This window comes from Rhinoraja longicauda, chromosome 3 (assembly GCF_053455715.1).
Source record: "Rhinoraja longicauda isolate Sanriku21f chromosome 3, sRhiLon1.1, whole genome shotgun sequence".
Taxonomy (NCBI): domain Eukaryota; kingdom Metazoa; phylum Chordata; class Chondrichthyes; order Rajiformes; family Arhynchobatidae; genus Rhinoraja; species Rhinoraja longicauda.
Genome location: NC_135955.1, coordinates 20,743,748 through 20,762,900, shown reverse-complemented (window position 1 = coordinate 20,762,900; position 19,153 = coordinate 20,743,748). Strand labels below are relative to the sequence as shown.

Sequence of the window (19,153 nt, the reverse complement as noted above, 5' to 3'; positions counted from 1 at the left end):
TCCCACACTCCAAAGATGTAAATACAGGTTTGTAGGTAATTGGCTTGGTAGAAATGTAAAATAGTCCCTAGTGTGTGTAGAGTAGTGTTACTATGTGGTGATCGCTGGCCAGTACGGACTCGCTGGGCTGAAGGGCCTATTTCGCACTGTATCTCTAAACTAAACTAAACTAAACCCAACGGTGTGAACATTAAATTCGCCAATTTTAGGTAACAGACCAATAACCACCCCACCTTCCCCAACTCCCTCCAATTTCCCCCTCTTCCTTGTGGCCCTCCTAGATGTGCCCCATTTCTCCTATGACCCCAACTGCTTTCCCCCTTTCCCCTCTACCTTTCTACCTATATTCCTTCCTTTGGATTCACATTTCAAGCCACTTCTCTTCTTATCGTACATCGTTTTGTCTTCTTTTCATCTCCAGCCTTTGTCCACCCATCCGCCAATCAAGCCCGCCCTTCCTGGTATCTAACTATCACTCGCCTGGATCTGTCCCACTCCAATCTTTCTTCCAGCTTTCTCTCCCCAGTACATGCAGTGTGAAGGAAGATCACAACCCAAAACTTCATCTATCCATGTCCTCCTGATTTGCTAAGCTACTCCAGCACTTTGTGTCTATCCTTGATAGATACTCAGCTCTGATGACCAGGTTAATGCCTCCTGCCCTGGTGGTGTTTTCTCATTGAAGTCTCCAGCTGCAACCATGTTGTTATGGGTGCAGGACTTTTCATAATACATTGTTACGGCTAGGGTCAAAATGCCTTCATCCGCAATACATTAAAGTGGCATCTCCCCTTCATTCATATTCTTTGTTTTCATTATAAGCATACAGTAGCAGGTGGATGGATGAAGGATCTGGGGATTCTCACACAGCAACCTGATTTTAGGAATGTGAAAGCACACTGAGACAGATTAAAAATTGTCGGTGACAGCCTGCAAGGTGGCGAAAATCTCACCAACAATCCAATAGCTCTCCAGAAGACAGATGTCATGAAAAAATATAGAATGAAGTTGCTCCATCAGTGAGACATTCTAAATAGTCCACCTAGATCAACTTCAAATTTTGCTGTGACTCATGAAATTAATTGTAAAGAGAGAAGATAATGACCATTACATTCTTTGGTAACAGAACATCAACTAACTCTGGAAATAAATAACGATTTCAAACAATTATATAATTAACAAATTGATTCAGAATACCAAATGTATTTATTTGATTATGAAATATATTGAAATTACATTAATAATCAGAGTTCCTCTATATTTTATCCAATACCTGTTTGCACAGGAAATTAATACGAAGAGATATGGCTTATCTTTATAGCAATGCAATTTAAAAGTTTAGATAGGCTGAAATTGGTTCTCAAAGACAGCGCTATAATGATATAACTAAAAGAAAATCCATCACAAATGAATGCTCAAATAGGCACAATCAGAGTAAAAGAGTAAATGTAAAATAAGATGAAAGGCATTTAAGAATGTATCCAAAATTATAATGCAGTTCAAATCTCAGTGAAAACTCTACCCTATTATCTTATTGTTTTGTCATTTTCCAAATTTGCCATTTTCCAAAGTTATTTACATAGTTAAAAATATGTTAGAAACACACAACCTGCTCTGCAAAATGCCACAGATTCAGTCACTCAGCTGACAAAGCAAAGCAGATCCTTTTGAGATCCAATAGTCGCTGTCTTTTTTTGATGGTAATAAGACAGTTACAACAAAATTCGTAGAATGACCTGCAATCACACAAAACAGATATGTATGAGAAATGTATGCTTTATAATAATGATAATTGGTCACTAAAATCCTAAAATATGACAATGCATTCTTGCCACGGTGCGATCAACTGAAACAGCTAGAAACTACCAATAGTTTTCAACCTGTCAACGACAATTAAACAATATCTTTGAAACCATTTACGGCGAAGGGTTTGAAAAATCTATGATCTGAGGAAATTGCTGAGAATGCTCAAAAATCTAAAAAGATAAAATATTGTAAAAACTCCGTATTTACACTAAGACTCATGTCAAATAGGTTTGGATTGATAATTCCAGGGTTGCATCATCACTTATTTGAAAGAAAAGAAGATTAGTAAAGACACACTCAGGAGGGGTAAATCGGAGCTACTTGGGATGGCCGGGCTAATTGCCTTCACTCAGACCTGTCGAGGTTAAGGTTAAATAGATCTGAAGGAGGAAAAACACAGGAAACGTTTAGATTGGCCTGTTGATGATTTAAAGGCAGAAGTAATAATCTTGCAAGACACAAAGGCAACAATGGCAGAGATAAGAGAATAAAATATATAACAGGCTGATAGAGGGCATTATTTTAATATTTTAGACTTTAGACTTTAGAGATACTGTGCAGAAAGATGCTCTTCAGCCCACCGAGTCTGTGCGGACCAGCGATTACATCGACACTATCCTCCACACATTAGGGCCAATTTACAATTTTACCAAAGCCAATTAACCTACAAATCTGTACGTCTTTGGAGCTTGGGAGGAAACTGGAGCACCCGGAGAAGACCCACACGGTCACAGAGAAAATGTACAAGCTTCTTGTGGACAGCATCCATGGTCAGGATTGAATCCGGGTCTCTGGCACTAAAAGGCAGCAGCTCTACTGCTACGCCACTGTGCTGCCACTGTGCTGCCACTTCTAAAATAAAATAACAGAGAGAGAAAACATGGAAAATCCAGGAAGATGGGCAATATGGCAGGAGAAAAAGGTAAATTATTGAACACCCTGCTATTCTTGTGCTGATAATAGCTAATCGAAAGAAAAGGAGATAGATCAGAAAGTATTCAAGCTGGTTAAAGGTGCTTGACCTACCAACTAATGACTCAAATGTTAGGAAGCATAGCACCTGGGAATTGCTTGCATTGAGATATCGATCAAGTGGTCCAGCCTTTGGCCAAGTAAGTAAATAAGCAGAGCACCTGAGAACATGCTGTGACCTAATACCATCTCCACCACTCCTGTTACCCAATTTTCTCCGCAGCTGTGTTTGCTGACTATAGGGGCTGGAAGCAAGGCGACAAACAGTTCAAACAAATGAAGACCCAATTGTTCTTGCTTGCTGATTTTTGCCAGTGTGGGCCTTAATAAAGTTCAGAGGGATGGTGAGGATGGTAAGTTAAATGAGCAAGGTGTTGACTATACCACAGCTGCCATATCTCCAACCATCATAACAGGTCATTGAGAAAGTCTTGCCTGCTATTAGTTGCTTAGTCACTCTAATCCCACCTCACTTGACCCACCTCTCCATGAAACCATATCTCTTCCAAAAATGATTGCCAAAAATGTAGGAGGCAGATAAAGACTTTTAAAATACTGATTATTCTGGGTTCCAGATCATCTATTTACACATAGTTCAACCAACCAACTGTACAATAGGTTGATATTTTCCCAATACAATTTCTGAAGAGCGATTGGATTGGATTTAAATATGCCTGAGAGGTGAAAGACTTAGGAGCTGACCTAGTATGCAATTAGGTATGAAATATACAAATGATACCAAATTCTAAGTTCAGTAATTTGAGTACATTACCTGTTGTTGAGAGAGTTCCTGCTCTGGCTGCTGTCTTGTAAAGCGGTGCCTGATACAGTGATGAACTTGGTTCATAATTCTGTGTAGGCTCAAAGTGTACAACCGGCAAAACAGAATTCATCACCTTGGGAAAGGAATCTTCTATCACCATTTGTTCATCATCCCAGCGAAAAGCATCCATGAACATTCCATGGACTATGACTCCATCTTTAGGGGAAGGTAGCTAGTGGAAAGAGAAAATAGAGATGCAGATAACAGATTGAACATAATCTGAAAATAAAAGTTTTACTTTTAATGTAATGATGATGCTTTGCCACAAAATTAGGTATTTTTAACTGATTTGTGCATTTAATTTACAAATTGGATTTATAGATCGGGGGATATCTTCCAAATCCATTTCTATACTGTAGACTATGTGTAAATCAACAGATTTATTCCTGTCTTTTCTTCGATTAGCAGTCCATCCCTGACATTTAGGTCTATTTATCATCAGATCTATATCCAGTTCCCTTCACACAGCACCTTCCTGTGCAACCACAGGAGAGGCAGTGCCTGCAATTATGCCTCCGTCAGGTTCCCAAATAACCCTTTCACCTGAAACAGAAATTGTATTTTGTGGAATTGTACAGCACTGACTTCCCCCTTCTGAAGTCTTCTCTTTTTTGGGGAAGACCTGATGCTGATTGGATAGCACGATGCTTCTGTTCAATCCATGAATGTTTCCAACGGTTTTAATTCTCTGTTTCGCTCCCTCTCTGACACCTCTCTGCTTAACTGCCAACACTGTTCTAATGAAATTAGATATTGCAAAAACACGCCCTCAGGTTGGTTCTTTTAGACTCAGCAGAGAATTTGACAATTACAGATCATTACCATTGCATACATTTCTGTTGATTGCATCTGCTGGAGATGATTGGGAACTGGTACAGAAGAGGAGTTGAGCAAGCATTGATCAGCCATGATCATAATGAATGGTGGAGTAGACCTGAAGTACCTGCTGGCCTACTCAGCCCCCCCCATTTTCTTTTGTTCTTGTGTTCTTTGGTTCCCTTATTTATGATGTGATATATTAGAATTGGCATCAGTCCAGATGGGATTCACTCAGCTAACTCTTGAGGGGTGAACTTTTTGAAACATATATGAACCTTGAGGAACATAACAGAGCAGATGTTGAGGTGTTTCCACTGGTGGCCTGGGTTGACCATATTGAATGATGGGTATCACAGGGACAACATCTAAATGCCAGAGACACAGCCCCTGTAGTCAGGATCGAACCTGGGTCGCTGGCATTGTAATGCAGCAACACTACCGCTGCACCACTATGCCGTCCGTCCTTGAACATCGCTCAGTTTGCCATTCCTGAAATCATTCTCTGTGCAGTCCTCGCCACTGGGGCTGTGCTCTTCAGTCGCTGCCTATATGCAGGAAGAAGGAGCACAGCCAGGAGGTCGGATTTCCCAAAATGATGGCGAGAAATGGACTGAAAGACATCCTGGTTATTCAGTCAAACTACTCTGAAAACACCTCCTAAACATGTAACCTTTACACTACGAAGGGCAAGGGCAACAAGCATATGGAGCCACCTGGTTTGTGTTATATAGCACACCATCTTAATTGGGGAATAAAAAATGTTATTCCTTCATCACCCTTCCCAATGGCTTTGGAGATGCATCTTCACCACAAAAACTACAATGGATAAAAGAGGGGTGCACCACCACCTTCTCTGACATTATAGATGGGCAATTAATGCTGGTTTTACCAGCAATCCCCAAATCCCCCCAAAATAGACAGATAACATTACAAATTTTATAGTATTGGAATATTTTTTAACTGAAATGTTGAAATTACCAAAGCATCCATCGGAAGAACCTCTCCATATTTTAAATTTTGGGCAGCTTCTGCGACTTCCCCTGCATCCCGATAAATGGGAATGATGTTGAAACGAAAGCTAAGTTCATCAATGGGTAGGTTATATTTCCTAGCATGGTTCTGAAGTGTCCCTGAAACAAAACAAAAGAAGCTGTAACAATTGGGAGATAGAGTTGGATGGGACATGAAACTTGTTTGGGCTATTACTTCTTAAAAGATCTTAGCTCTTCCTTGGTCTTCTTGCATGAAGTAGGAATTTCATTTGTCTTTGTGGGGTATGAGGAGAACGATGAAAGCCAAGATTTATAACCCATACGCCTGTATATAAGATTTCCCTTCCAAATGTGATGGCTCCGATATGCCTAAAGGAATTTTATTTTACCTCGGTCTCTACCCTGTTTAATGATGCCTTCAGTTTTTATTCTTATGGAAAAATTAGAATTTCCACACTTCTAAAATTTGTATATATCCAGTTACTGCACAAAATCATCAAGTCAAGTCAAGTCAAGTCAAATTTATTTGTCACATACACATACTCGATGTGCAGTGAAATGAAAGTGGCAATGCCTGCGGGTTGTGCACAAAAATAATTACAGTTACAGCATATAAATAAAGTTAATAAGTTACTAAACATAGCACAAAAAGTGTCGACAAAAATTTAGTCTCTGGGGTTATCAAAGTTGACAGTCCTGATGGCCTGTGGGAAGAAGCTCCATCTCATCCTCTCCGTTTTCACAGCGTGACAGCGGAGGCGTTTGCCTGACCGTAGCATCTGGAACAGTCCGTTACTGGTGTGGCAGGGGTCCCTCATGATCTTGCTTGCTCTGGATCTGCACCTCCTGATGTATAGGTCCTGCAGGGGGACGATTGTAGTTCCCATGGTGCGTTCTGCTGAACGCACTACTCTCTGCAGGGCCATCCTGTCCTGGGCAGAGCTGTTCCCAAACCAGACTGTAATGTTGCCGGACAGGATGCTCTCTACAGCCCCAGAGTAGAAGCAATGAAGGATCCTCAGCGACACTCTGAATTTCCTCAGTTGTCTAAGGTGGTAAAGGCGCTGCTTAGCCTTACCCACCAGTGCGGCAATGTGCGTTGCCCACGTCAGATCCTCTGCGATGCGGACTCCCAAGTATTTGAAACTGCTCACCCTATCCACAATAGACCCATTTATCTCCAGTGGCGTGTACGTCCTTGGATGTTTAGCCCTTCTGAAGTCCACAATCAGCTCCTTTGTTTTAGTGACATTCAAGAGGAGGCTATTGTCCTGACACCAGAGTGCCAGATCAGCCACCTCCTCCCGGTAGGCCTTCTCATCGTTGTTGGAGATCCGGCCCACCACCACAGTGTCATCAGCAAACTTGATGATGGAGTTTGAGCTGAACCTGGCCCTACAGTCATGTGTGTACAGGGAGTACAGTAGGGGGCTAAGGACGCAGCCCTGGGGGGATCCTATGTTCAGGGTGAGGGAGCTAGATGTGTGTTCCCCCATCCTGACCACTTGGGGCCTGGCAGTGAGAAAGTCCAGGACCCAGGCACACAGAGGGGTGCTAAGCCCCAGTTCCAGCAGCTTCTCAACCAGTCTGCTGGGGACTATTGTGTTGAATGCTGAACTAAAGTCAATGAACAGCATCCTCACATAGCCCCCCTGGCTGTCCAGATGAGAGAGAGCGGTGTGTAGAACCTGGGAGACCGCATCATCCGTGGACCTGTTCGGACGGTATGCGAACTGTAGTGGGTCCATGTTGCGAGGAAGGAGGGCGCAGATGTGCTTCTTGACTAGCCTCTCCAAGCATTTCATGACAACCGAGGTGAGGGCATTTGCTGGCATTTAATCTATTCTCATTGAAGTGACTGGAAGTCAAGAGAAATTGAAGTAGTTCTTTGAAAGGAGGTGAGAGAAGAGCTATTTTTTCAGACTATGTCACATCAGGAGTGCCAATTTCTAAAATATAATGTTTTCACATCACACGCAAGTTAGCTCGGGCTTGAGAAACTGATCTTGGAAAAGATTGCAGAAAGAAAGACCTTTCCATGCCAATGACCAGCAGTATGACCAGCAAATGTGAATTAGGAAAGAAGATCGGAGTGCATTTTGTGCAATACTCTAAAACCTATGAAAGGTGGATTTAATAACATTAGAATGGGCACTCAATACTGAGGACCAGAACAAATTGCAAGACTTTCATAAAAACTGAAAGAATAAGCAGAAAATCAACAAATGAATTTAACACAGACAAGAATGAGGCATCGTATATTTATGAAATAAACATTGAAAATCAAGAACTGAAAGAAGCAGAGGAGCAATAGCATTTTGAAAATGCAAAAACACACATCCTTAAAAATAGTGAAGAATTGTAGTTTCATCATTTTCTGGTTTTATATTAAAAGTAGCGATGTAGGTTGGCAAGGTAACTAAACATATAAATCAAAACTTTGGGTTTATTTTCACAGGGATAGAAATGTAAATGGAAAAGCTATGATAAAGAGGATACATGAAACTGCAGATGCAGGAATCTTGAGCAAAAAAACAAAGTGCTGGAGGCTCAGACATCATCTGTTGAGGGAATGGGCAGATGACATTTTGGGTCAGGACCCTTCTTCAGACTGATTTGAGTAGGGGAGAAAAAATGGGAAAGGAGTGATGGATCCAGGTGATGGGGGGGGGGGGTGTTTGTCCAATGGATAAAATGACAAAGGCACGAGGTGAAAAGGAGACAAAAGGGTGTCAAATAAGGAAAGAAAAGGCGGAATGAAATGTAAAGCTAGAGGAAGGGTTATAGGCGGAAGGGGAAAGAGGATGGGATATGGGAATCGGAGATGGGAAATGAACACATGATATAGGGGAGAAGGGCAGGGTGACAAGGGTGGTGTGAGAAATGAGTGCGCTTTGGGGTGGAAAGGGGAGGGTGCAGGGAGATTAGGTAGGAGGGTATTACTTGAATTTGGAGTTCAATGTTCATACCGTTGGTTTGTAAGATACACAAGCAGATTATAATTTTTAAAAATGTAAAGCACCTCTATTGTGAATATGCATATGAAGATGGATAAGTCATGTCAGACTATCCACTATTTGCAGTACAACTAGAGATATAACTTTACAACATCAGAAAAAAACCATTTAAGCAAATACACGTTCTGTGTAAATGAAGCCATCATAGAAAATTCCTGCAGCTAACTATGTAAAGGTACTTCAGTGAAAACCATTGTTTTCGGGAGAGGCATACATTTAAATTCTCAAAATGTGCTGTACTGGGAAACATTATGTTCCATGAATGGATTGGCCTGATAACTTAACAATAATGAAATTTAAACAGTAACAGTGGAGGGACATAATTTAGGGTTATTTTCCTATGTTAAACTTACATTAGGTAAGCTTGCAGCCCAGTGGTATGAATGTTGACTTCTCCAACTTTAGATAGTTCCTCTGTCCCTCTCTTCCCCTCCCCCTTCCCAGATCTCCCAGTCTTCCTGTCTCCACCTATATCCTTCCTTTGTCCCGCCCCCCTGACATCCGTCTGAAGAAGGGTCTCGACCCGAAACGTCATCCATTCCCTCTCTCCTGAAATGCTGCCTGACCTGCTGAGTTACTCCAGCATTTTGTGAATAAATACCTTTGATTTGTACCAGCATCTGCAGTTATTTTCTTACATTAGGTAGGCAATCAATATTCAAATGATAAATTTTGGGTGTAATTTTTTACATATTTGGAAAGAAATACTTAACAATATTTTATTTCATACAAACATAGAAACATAGGTGCAGGAGTAGGCCATTCAGCCCTTTGAGCCAGCACCGCCATTTAATATGATCATGGCTGATCATCCAAAATCAGTTCCCCGTTCCTGCTTTTTCCCCATATCCCTAAGAGCTAAATCTAACTCTCTCTTTCAAATATAAACAAAAAGGCAGGAAAGCTTTAAAATAATTTAAACATCTCTCAAGGCATTACAGAGTGTCATTTGTGGAGGTACAGCAGGAATTGGAGATGTCAACCTGGTTCGGAATTAAAATCTAAAACAAGTGTAGGCCTAGGGCTTCCAAGACACAAAGCATACACAATTAATGGAAGTTTTAACTTTTTTAGCTTAAATTCAAATCATATACTGTATATATTGTATTTGTTACCTTGGTGGAGTTAGCTGACTAAATAAAAATTGCTTTGAACTACCTGATGTGTTTAGATCTGTTGCACTTCCAACAGCACAATATGGCTCTGAAAATTCCAACAGCATTTAAATAAATATTGGGTGATATCCAATTTAAGTATTCTTTGTCTTGCAGAATTCAAGGCAGGCTGTATTACATATTTATATTTCTTAATGAATCAGTAATGCCTGCACCCAATATTTTTTCATCCTAAATTTAAATTACTCATCATAACTTAATCTTTAATTCAAAATCTTTCAGCAAATACCCTTACTTTAAATCATCCTGAGATCAAATAACTATGAACTATGACTGTGAGAGGTCACAGACTAATAAACATCAAGATTATTGCAAAATAATTTAAGTAAAATGTTTTCAGAAAGTGTTATACCTGTCAGAAATCCCTGAGGGAAGAAAAATCCTGAAATCCAGAAGGACTTTGGTACACCATTTTTGATCCAAGCCTAAAAACAAAAAAAGAAGGAAATGCGTATGAGGAAATTGCTTTCATCTATTAAATTGCAATTCACATTAAATCATTAAGCTGCACATGTAAAATTACAAACCTATGTAATTAAAACAGACAATTAATGTTTCCAATTTTAAATTGCTGTTTTTTTAATTTCATTTAGCATAAAGGCATTTTTCTACCCTGGAGAGGAAATAAAATCAACTTTATTTATCATTATTCTTTATTTCGTTTTATGCTGCTTGGTCCAATCTTTGTTTCCAGTGTAGAAAACAGACAGGTGAGTTACCTTTGAGGAGGTTACCAAGCTTGCTGGCAAGTACTACCACATTATCATTAATAAGCACAGTAATTTAACATCCCCATCAAGTCATTTTGATTAATTTTATTCAAAGACACTCCATTGCTCGATACATCCCTCCCCCACCTTCCGCCTACTGAAAAGTTACTTGCATCTCTCTCTTTCCCAGTTTTGCTGAAGGGCTGCTGACTAATAATGCCTCTTTTTCCACAGATATAGCCAGACATGCTGAGTTGTTCCTGCATTTTCTGCGTTTGTTTGAGTTAGTTCTTAATGCTTTTGGACCTCTGCTAGATAATAATTAATAAAACCAGCTGGAGCATGCACAATGTTCTCTCCTTCCAGTTGCCACTGAAAGTATCAATTGAGGTTCTCATTTTATTAAAGGATCCATGTTTTTGCATAGGAAAACAATGTAGCTAGTGATGCAATGTGAAACCTCTTCCAGGATGGTGCCAGACAATGCAAGAGCCAAAGTAAAGATGCAAGTTCGTTTCCAAAGTGTTTTGATGCAAATCAGCCCAACTAGCACTGGAAAAAATCCATTAAAATATCAGGCAAAATCTGGGGGATTAAAAACTGGAACGGAATAGGAAATGCCATACAGGGCAAATGAAGTAGATGACAAATGGATAACATTTACATAGCATCTTTCAGTCTGAAGATGGGTCACGACCAGAATTATCAACTGTCCATGTCCTCCAGTGATGCTGCCTGACCCATTGAATTACTCCAGCACTTTGTGGGGGTTTTTTAAACCAGCATCTGTAGTTCTTATGTCTGCACCTTTCATAGTTCTTTCAAAATACTTTACAGCCAGTTAAATGTATTTGAATTGTAGGTATTTCTGCAATGAATTTGCCTTCGAGATGGATTCTTAGAACAGCTTGTACTGGAGCCTACCAGGGAGAAGGCAATTCTGGATTTAGTGTTGTGTAATGATCCTGATCTGATAAGGGGACTAGAGGTAAAAGAGCCATTAGGAGGCAGTGATCACAACATGATAAGTTTTACTCTGCAAATGGAAAGGCAGAAGGGCAAATCGGAAGTGTCGGTATTACAGAAAAGCAAAGGGGATTACAGAGGCATGAGGCAGGAGCTGGCCAAAATTGACTGGAAGGAGGCCCTAGCAGGGAAGACGGTAGAACAGCAATGGCAGGTATTCCTGGGAATAATGCAGAGGTTGCAGGATCAATTTATTCCAAAGAGGTGGAAAGACTCTAAGGGGAGTAAGAGACACCTGTGGCTGACAAGGGAAGTCAGGGACAGCATAAAAATTAAGGAGAGGAAGTATAACAGCAAAGAAGAGTGGGAAGACAGAGGATTGGGACTCTTTTAAAGAGCAACAAAAGTTAACTAAAAAGGCAATACGGGGAGAAAAGATGAGGTACGAGGGTAAACTAGCCAATAATATAAAGGAGGATAGCAAAAGTTTTTTTAGGTACGTGAAGAGGAAAAAAATAGTCAAGGCAAATGTGGGTCCCTTGAAGACAGAAGCAGGGGAATTTATTATGGGGAACAAAGAAATGGCAGACGAGTTAAACCGTTACTTTGGATCTGTCTTCACTGAGGAAGATACACACAATCTCCCAAATGTTCTAGGGGCCGGAGAACCTAGGGTGATGGAGGAACTGAAGGAAATCCACATTAGGCAGGAAATGGTTTTGGGTAGACTGATGGGACTGAAGGCTGATAAATCCCCAGGGCCTGATGGTCTGCATCCCAGAGTACTTAAGGAGGTGGCTCTAGAAATAGTGGAAGCATTGGAGATCATTTTTCAATGTTCTATAGATTCAGGATCAGTTCCTGTGGATTGGAGGATAGCAAATGTTATCCCACTTTTTAAGAAAGGAGGGAGAGAGAAAACGGGTAATTATAGACCAGTTAGTCTGACATCAGTGGTGGGGAAGATGCTGGAGTCAATTATAAAAGACGAAATTGCTGAGCATTTGGATAGCAGTAACGGGATCATTCCGAGTCAGCATGGATTTACGAAGGGGAAATCATGCTTGACAAATCTACTGGAATTTTTTGAGGATGTAACTAGGAAAATTGACAGGGGAGAGTCAGTGGATGTGGTGTACCTCGACTCTCAGAAAGCCTTCGACAAGGTCCCACATAGGAGATTAGTGGGCAAAATTAGGGCACATGGTATTGGGGGTAGGGTACTGACATGGATAGAAAATTGGTTGACCGACAGAAAGCAAAGAGTGGGGATAAATGGGTCCCTTTCGGAATGGCAGGCAGTGACCAGTGGGGTACCGCAAGGTTCGGTGCTGGGACCCCAGCTATTTACGATATACATTAATGACTTAGACGAAGGGATTAAAAGTACCATTAGCAAATTTGCAGATGATACTAAGTTGGGGGGTAGTGTGAATTGTGAGGAAGATGCAATAAGGCTGCAGGGTGACTTGGACAGGTTGTGTGAGTGGGCGGATACATGGCAGATGCAGTTTAATGTAGATAAGTGTGAGGTTATTCACTTTGGAAGTAAGAATAGAAAGGCAGATTATTATCTGAATGGTGTCAAGTTAGGAGGAGGGGGAGTTCAACGAGATCTGGGTGTCCTAGTGCATCAGTCAATGAAAGGAAGCATGCAGGTACAGCAGGCAGTGAAGAAAGCCAATGGAATGTTGGCCTTCGTAACAAGAGGAGTTGAGTATAGGAGCAAAGAGGTCCTTCTACAGTTGTACCGGGCCCTGGTGAGACCGCACCTGGAGTACTGTGTGCAGTTTTGGTCTCCAAATTTGAGGAAGGATATTCTTGCTACGGAGGGCGTGCAGCGTAGGTTCACTAGGTTAATTCCCGGAATGGCGGGACTGTCGTATGTTGAAAGGCTGGAGCGATTGGGCTTGTATACACTGGAATTTAGAAGGATGAGGGGGGATCTTATTGAAACATATAAGATAATTAGGGGATTGGACACATTAGAGGAAGATAACATGTTCCCAATGTTGGGGGAGTCCAGAACAAGGGGCCACAGTTTAAGAATAAGGGGTAGGCCATTTAGAACGGAGATGAGGAAGAACTTTTTCAGTCAGAGGGTGGTGAAGGTGTGGAATTCTCTGCCTCAGAAGGCAGTGGAGGCCAGTTCGTTGGATGCTTTCAAGAGAGAGCTGGATAGAGCTCTTAAGGATAGCGGAGTGAGGGGGTATGGGGAGAAGGCAGGAACGGGGTACTGATTGAGAGTGATCAGCCATGATCGCATTGAATGGCGGTGCTGGCTCGAAGGGCTGAATGGCCTACTCCTGCACCTATTGTCTATTGTCTAAAGCAATTCCCACCAACAGTGACGGGACCATCAGATTTCGCTGCAGTGCTGTAAGGATTCTTTATAGAGATGTCAATTGAAGCTCTGTTTAATATCTCTGCTGAGAGATAGCAAGATAAAAGGAGTGTGAAATTTTACACTAATCCTTGAAGCCAGCAAGTAATACACTTTTGAATATTAATTTTGTCTTCTAAATATAAATAATTCAAGGTTGATGGGACTCCTTCAAGGAAAGATATATTTGGCATCCCAGTAGGTCAAACATCTCAGTGGTTTGCATGTAAATTAACATTAATGCCATCTCCCGATGGCTTACAACATCAAAGGTCTGCTGATAAGGTTTCTACCTTAGATTTAGAACCTGGAAATAATGAGAAGAACAGGTCCCTGTTTGGACATGTATTGTCATGGTTTCCATGCATTCTTGATGGAAAAGAGATGAATGCCAGTACTTGTATAATCTTTAATCCTGTTTTCATTTTCATCAATTATCCCCAAAAGATCAATGGAAGAGCTGTATAAACCATCAGTTGTATTTAGTCAATGGAAATGCAGAATTCAGGAATCAGTCTGAAGAAGCATCCCCACCCAACATGTTCCCTCCACAGATGAATTACTCCACCACTTTTGTTCAGGAATATTTTAGTTATATTAAACCTAATCAAACTCATCTATTAATTAAGAGATTTTTTTTTTCGTCACTTAAATTAATGACTGTATTTTTTTGGCAGTGAAATACCATGGATAAAATATAGTGAATTTTGAAATTAATTGGTATTGGTTTATTACTGTAATGGGTAATGGGTTAATAATGGAGAACTGAAATTACCAAAAGTGCAGAAGATTTGACAAAATGTGGAGTGATGTTCAAAGTAATCAGCCACTTGCCAATCAGATATGTTTTGAAGCTAATTGTTAATTGCTGCATCATCATAGTAATTAGATGCGTGCTTTTGTTTCTGCAAAATTGGATTAAGTAACAAAGGCTAGAGGTGAAAAGGAAATTAAAGGGTATTTAGGAAGGAAGAGGGGGAGTGAGATGTAAAGCCAGAAAGGTTATGAGTAGAAGGGGGCAAGGAAGGGAAAACACGGGGGATAAAAGGGAAGTGGAGGACTCGGAATTAGGGAGATGGGACGTGAGCCTTGGAAAAGAGAAAAGGAGCAAGTTCACTGGGTTGGTGTGAGATGGGGCAGTGGGGGTGCGGAGGAGGAAGAGGAAAGTGAGAGGAGGTAATGGGTTAACGTGAAATTGTCCTTGTCATCATCCACTGCCTGAGTGAGGCTAACAACCTCAAAACTAATTCTCCAATTTTAAGTTCTGCCCCCTGTGCTCCCTTCTCTCACCCCTCCCAGCCCAATCCCCAGTAAGCACACATTTCTCCCATCACACCAGTCACTCGGTTAATTTGCCCTCCTCCTTATACTCACCTCCCATCCCCCATATCTCTCCTCTTTCCCCTTCCTCCAGATCCCCCACCACCCATACCTCTCCCTCCGGCTTTACATTTCACTTTTCCTCTTTCCTTATCTCACACTTTTTTGTCTCCTTTCCAACCCTCGCCTTTGTTACTTACTCCACGCATTTGCCAATCACCCCTCCTCATCTGTATCCACCTCTGCTCAAGATTCCAGCATTGCAGTCTCTTGTGTCAGCAGCTAAATTTATTTTTGACATGGGAGAATTTGTGTAAAGTCAGATCTGCATGAGTCAGCTCTTCCGTAACTTGCGGGCTGCCAGTACTTTCAAAATTCTTGAGTTGGTTTTGAACCTACCTAATTACTCAACGACAAATATATTCCCCACTGAGTTAAGACTCTTTCCCAATTATTATCTTGACCAGGTTAAGAGTGACAATGGAACTATTCAGTTTCACAACCATTACCCACCAGGGTTATGCAATAAGAAATGATATGGGATAACTTCAATCCAGAATTTTAAAGTGTTACTCAATAATTGTGCTATACAGTAGGTCATATTTGATTCTAAATAAAGTTGAAACAAGTGCTTAATGATCACATAGAATGATAAAACACGCTCTGACTTCCACAGATCTTACCTCATCCATAAAATTCCATAACATTAGTCAATTCTTATGGGAAACAAGTGAGAAAAAAAATCAGATTTTCACAACTACAAATAAAGTGAGCTCTAATTTGATATTACATTATGTCTCACCGCTATAAACTCTGTTCTCAATATGAAGTCTTTCACCCACGATCCCAAGGGTTTGAGTGATGGATAAGCTGCATCAGACCATAACGATGGAACATGATTGTTCAGGAAGCTGCTGTACACCTTTTCTACGTCTTCGGACATCACCACAAATCCAGCAATAGCCTTGTTCAATATAACCATAGAGTCCTGTAAAGACACGAAAAACAATCATCAAAACTTGTCATGAATATTATCTTTTCAGTGACTGAAATGGCAATACTCCAGCTACACCAATACCATCACTTGAGATCAGGACAGGCATTTAAAGTAAGGTTTGCCTATCCAGCATAATGCATGTCTAAATCTAGTGCATCGGTAGTATCATACTCCAGATATGCTCTCAACACAGCTACTGGCACAGTATTGTTTCATGATTCAAAGGCAGCATTAAAGATGGAGCTATATCTGAGGGAAATTCTGAAAGCAGTTTCAATGCTCAGCACCAACTTACCTGACCAGCAATGGAAATATAAAGCTCGTTGTCATACTGGAAGATAAGGGAGCTTGGGAAGTAAGGAAAAGCCCATCTATCTCAGTAAATATGGGAATGGCATGTCTGTGCCAATGACATTTAACAAAGCAACACAAATAATGGAGTAGAGTAAAGTGAGCACAGTGCAAAGGTAACATGTAATACACTGTGTTAAATTGGAGTTGGAACTACGTTTACTCGCAGGACCATTCATCGCAGCCTCTATTCATTGTGGATAATATGAGCAATGCAGTGGAAAACTATTATTTCTGTGAGTCCAGAAACAATTCAGATTTGACTTTAAGGTTTAAGTTCTCTCTTCTTATTGGGTCAATATTCTGAAATTCCAGCAAAACATAGATGTAGTACTTTGTTCACCAAATCTGCAGCAGTTCACAGATAAGGACCAGCAGTGCCTGTGGCAGAGCTGGTAGATTTGTTGCCTCACAGCTTGAGCAACCTAGCTTCAATCCTGACCTCTGGTGCTGTCTTTGTGGAGTTAGTGCATCTCCATTAGGCAGAAAGTTTCCTCTGCGTACTCTAGTTTTTTCTGCTATCCCAAAGATGTGCATTTTGGTAAGTCGATTGGCTACTGTAAATTGCCCAAATGAGTAGATAAGTGATAGAATTTGGGGGTGAGAGTTTGGGAGTTGATAGGAATGTGGGGAGAATGAAATGCTATAAGTGTAAGATGGATGCTTGACGATTGAAGGGCCTCTTTCCAAGTTGTACGAGTCTACAAAACTGAAATAAATATATTCTCAGTTTATTGAACTGAAAAGCACAGCACACATTCCATGTATTTATAATACATTGCTGAACACTGAGACATTAAACACTGTTAAACATTGAAAAGGAAAAATGTTAATTTGCACAGTTTGCTATGTATACAAATAAAATGTCGCCATATAGTATTTATTTAAAATATTGTGAAAGTTATCTTCTGAAAAAATTGTCCATTCTTTAATATCATATGAATGTTGTTACACAAAATGAATCATGTGAACTTGACTTTTAATAGGGAATCCAAATGGTGGGTAGAGATTTAATCACATATTTTATTTAGAATCATAGACAATGTATATCATACCAGACCATTCTTCCTTATGTGAGCAATGCTGGAGGGTCTAGGACCAAGAAATATAGGGAGTCAGGAACTGGAGGAAACATAGAAACATAGACATAGAAAATAGGTGCAAGAGTAGGCCATTTGGCCCTTCGAGCCAGCACCGCCATTCAATATGATCATAGCTGATCATCCAGAATCTGTACCCTGTCCTGCTTTCTCCCCATATCCCTTGATCCCATTAGCCCTAAGAGCTATATCTAATTCTCTCTTGTATACATCCAGTGAATTGGCCTCCACTGCCTTCAGTGGGAGAGCATTCCACAGATTCACAACTCTCTGGGTGAAAAAGTTTTTCCTCATCTCCGTCCTAAATAGCCTACCCCTTATTCTTAAACTGTGACCCCTGGTTCTGAACTCACTCACCACGGGGAACATTTTTCCTGCATCTAGCCTGTCTAATCCCTTAAGAATTTTATATGTTTCTATAAGATTTCCTCTTATCCTAAATTCCAGTGAATATAAGCCCAGTCGATCCATTCTTTGTAGGCCATTTGGCAACTTGAACCTGTCCTGCCAATGGCAGATTATGGCTGATGTGTGTATCCTAAGCTCTTTCTTTCAGCTTTGGGTATATTTCCATTTTAACAAAACAATATTGATCACATTTTAAATTATTAATTAGGCTGCTATCTACTCATCTACTACTTTTTCTGGAAACATCAATCTTAAATAAGGAAATATTTTTACTAATTTCTCATCTGAATGGCCTGGCTTTAATTTTCTCACCACCACACCAACAGAAAAAAAATTCCCTCTATCAAACTGAAAAGCTACAATGAAATTACCTCACTGTAGTCTGCTGGTGATGATTCTTCTTTAGTCCCAGAGAATTAAAGCATAAAGCAGAACTATGGCAGCTTGTCCAAGGACAGTTTTAAAGAACAAGTCACATCCACAAAGTCAATGCCCTGAATTACAACATTTGCAAATGTATGTCAAGTTCAACTACAACACTCTCTATAGTTCAACACGATTCTGTGAAGACAGGCTTTCACTGAATTAATCAGGAAGACACAAAGTGCTGGAGTAACACAATGGGTCAGGCAGTATCTCTGGAGAATAGGAATATGTGATATTTTGGGTCAGAGCTGATTGTAAGGACGAGTGGTAGGGGTAGAAAACTGGCAGGACAAACCCTGGTAGGTAATAGGTTGATACAGATGAGAAGGGTATTTTGATAGACGGTTCGTTAGACAAAAGCCTGAGATTACAAAATAGAAGGTGTGAGACAAAAGGATTGAAGAGTTGTGAGTTGTAAAGCTAGAGGGGGGAATGTGGGTAGAAAGGGAGTGGGAAGGGGAGGGGAGAAATAGGTGCAAGTCCAGGTAAGGCACTGGAAGGAGTGGGGTAAAAGGGGTCGGCCCTCTGCGGACCTTTCACCGTCCGGCGCGGCCTGGAACGTGGGAACGACACCAGCCTGACCGCGGGAGAAGACGGCAGGGGAAGAGAAAAGACATTCTGGCCTTCCATCACAGTGAGCAGGGGACTGGAGGAGACTCACTGTGATGGGTGTTTCTTTTTTTTTTTGTGTTGGTTGGGGTTGTGTAATTTGCTTGTTTTATTGCTCTTATTGTTGGACTGTGGGTGACTAAATTTCGTCCAAAAAACTTGTTTTTTTGATGACAAATAAAGATATCCTGAATCCTGAATATGGGGAGAAAGGGGAAAAGGGGAGGGTTCTGTTGTTACCTAAAATTGGAGAATTCAACATCCAGGGTGTCAGGGGTT

General features: G+C 40.8%; 1 protein-coding gene across 1 annotated transcript in view; it reads right to left on the bottom strand.

Annotated features, from left to right (window-relative positions):
• Positions 1-1,257: 1,257 nt before the first annotated feature.
• Positions 1,258-19,153, bottom strand: part of dnah6 (dynein, axonemal, heavy chain 6) — a 228,725-nt gene continuing 210,829 nt past the window's right edge. The window contains exons 74-78 of the mRNA XM_078394918.1: positions 15,786-15,971; positions 9,957-10,029; positions 5,399-5,550; positions 3,551-3,773; positions 1,258-1,736 (exon numbers count right to left, since the gene is read on the bottom strand). Of these exons, the coding sequence (XP_078251044.1) occupies positions 1,633-1,736; positions 3,551-3,773; positions 5,399-5,550; positions 9,957-10,029; positions 15,786-15,971 (738 nt within the window). The 3' untranslated portion in view covers positions 1,258-1,632. The remainder of the gene's footprint in view (positions 1,737-3,550; positions 3,774-5,398; positions 5,551-9,956; positions 10,030-15,785; positions 15,972-19,153) is intronic.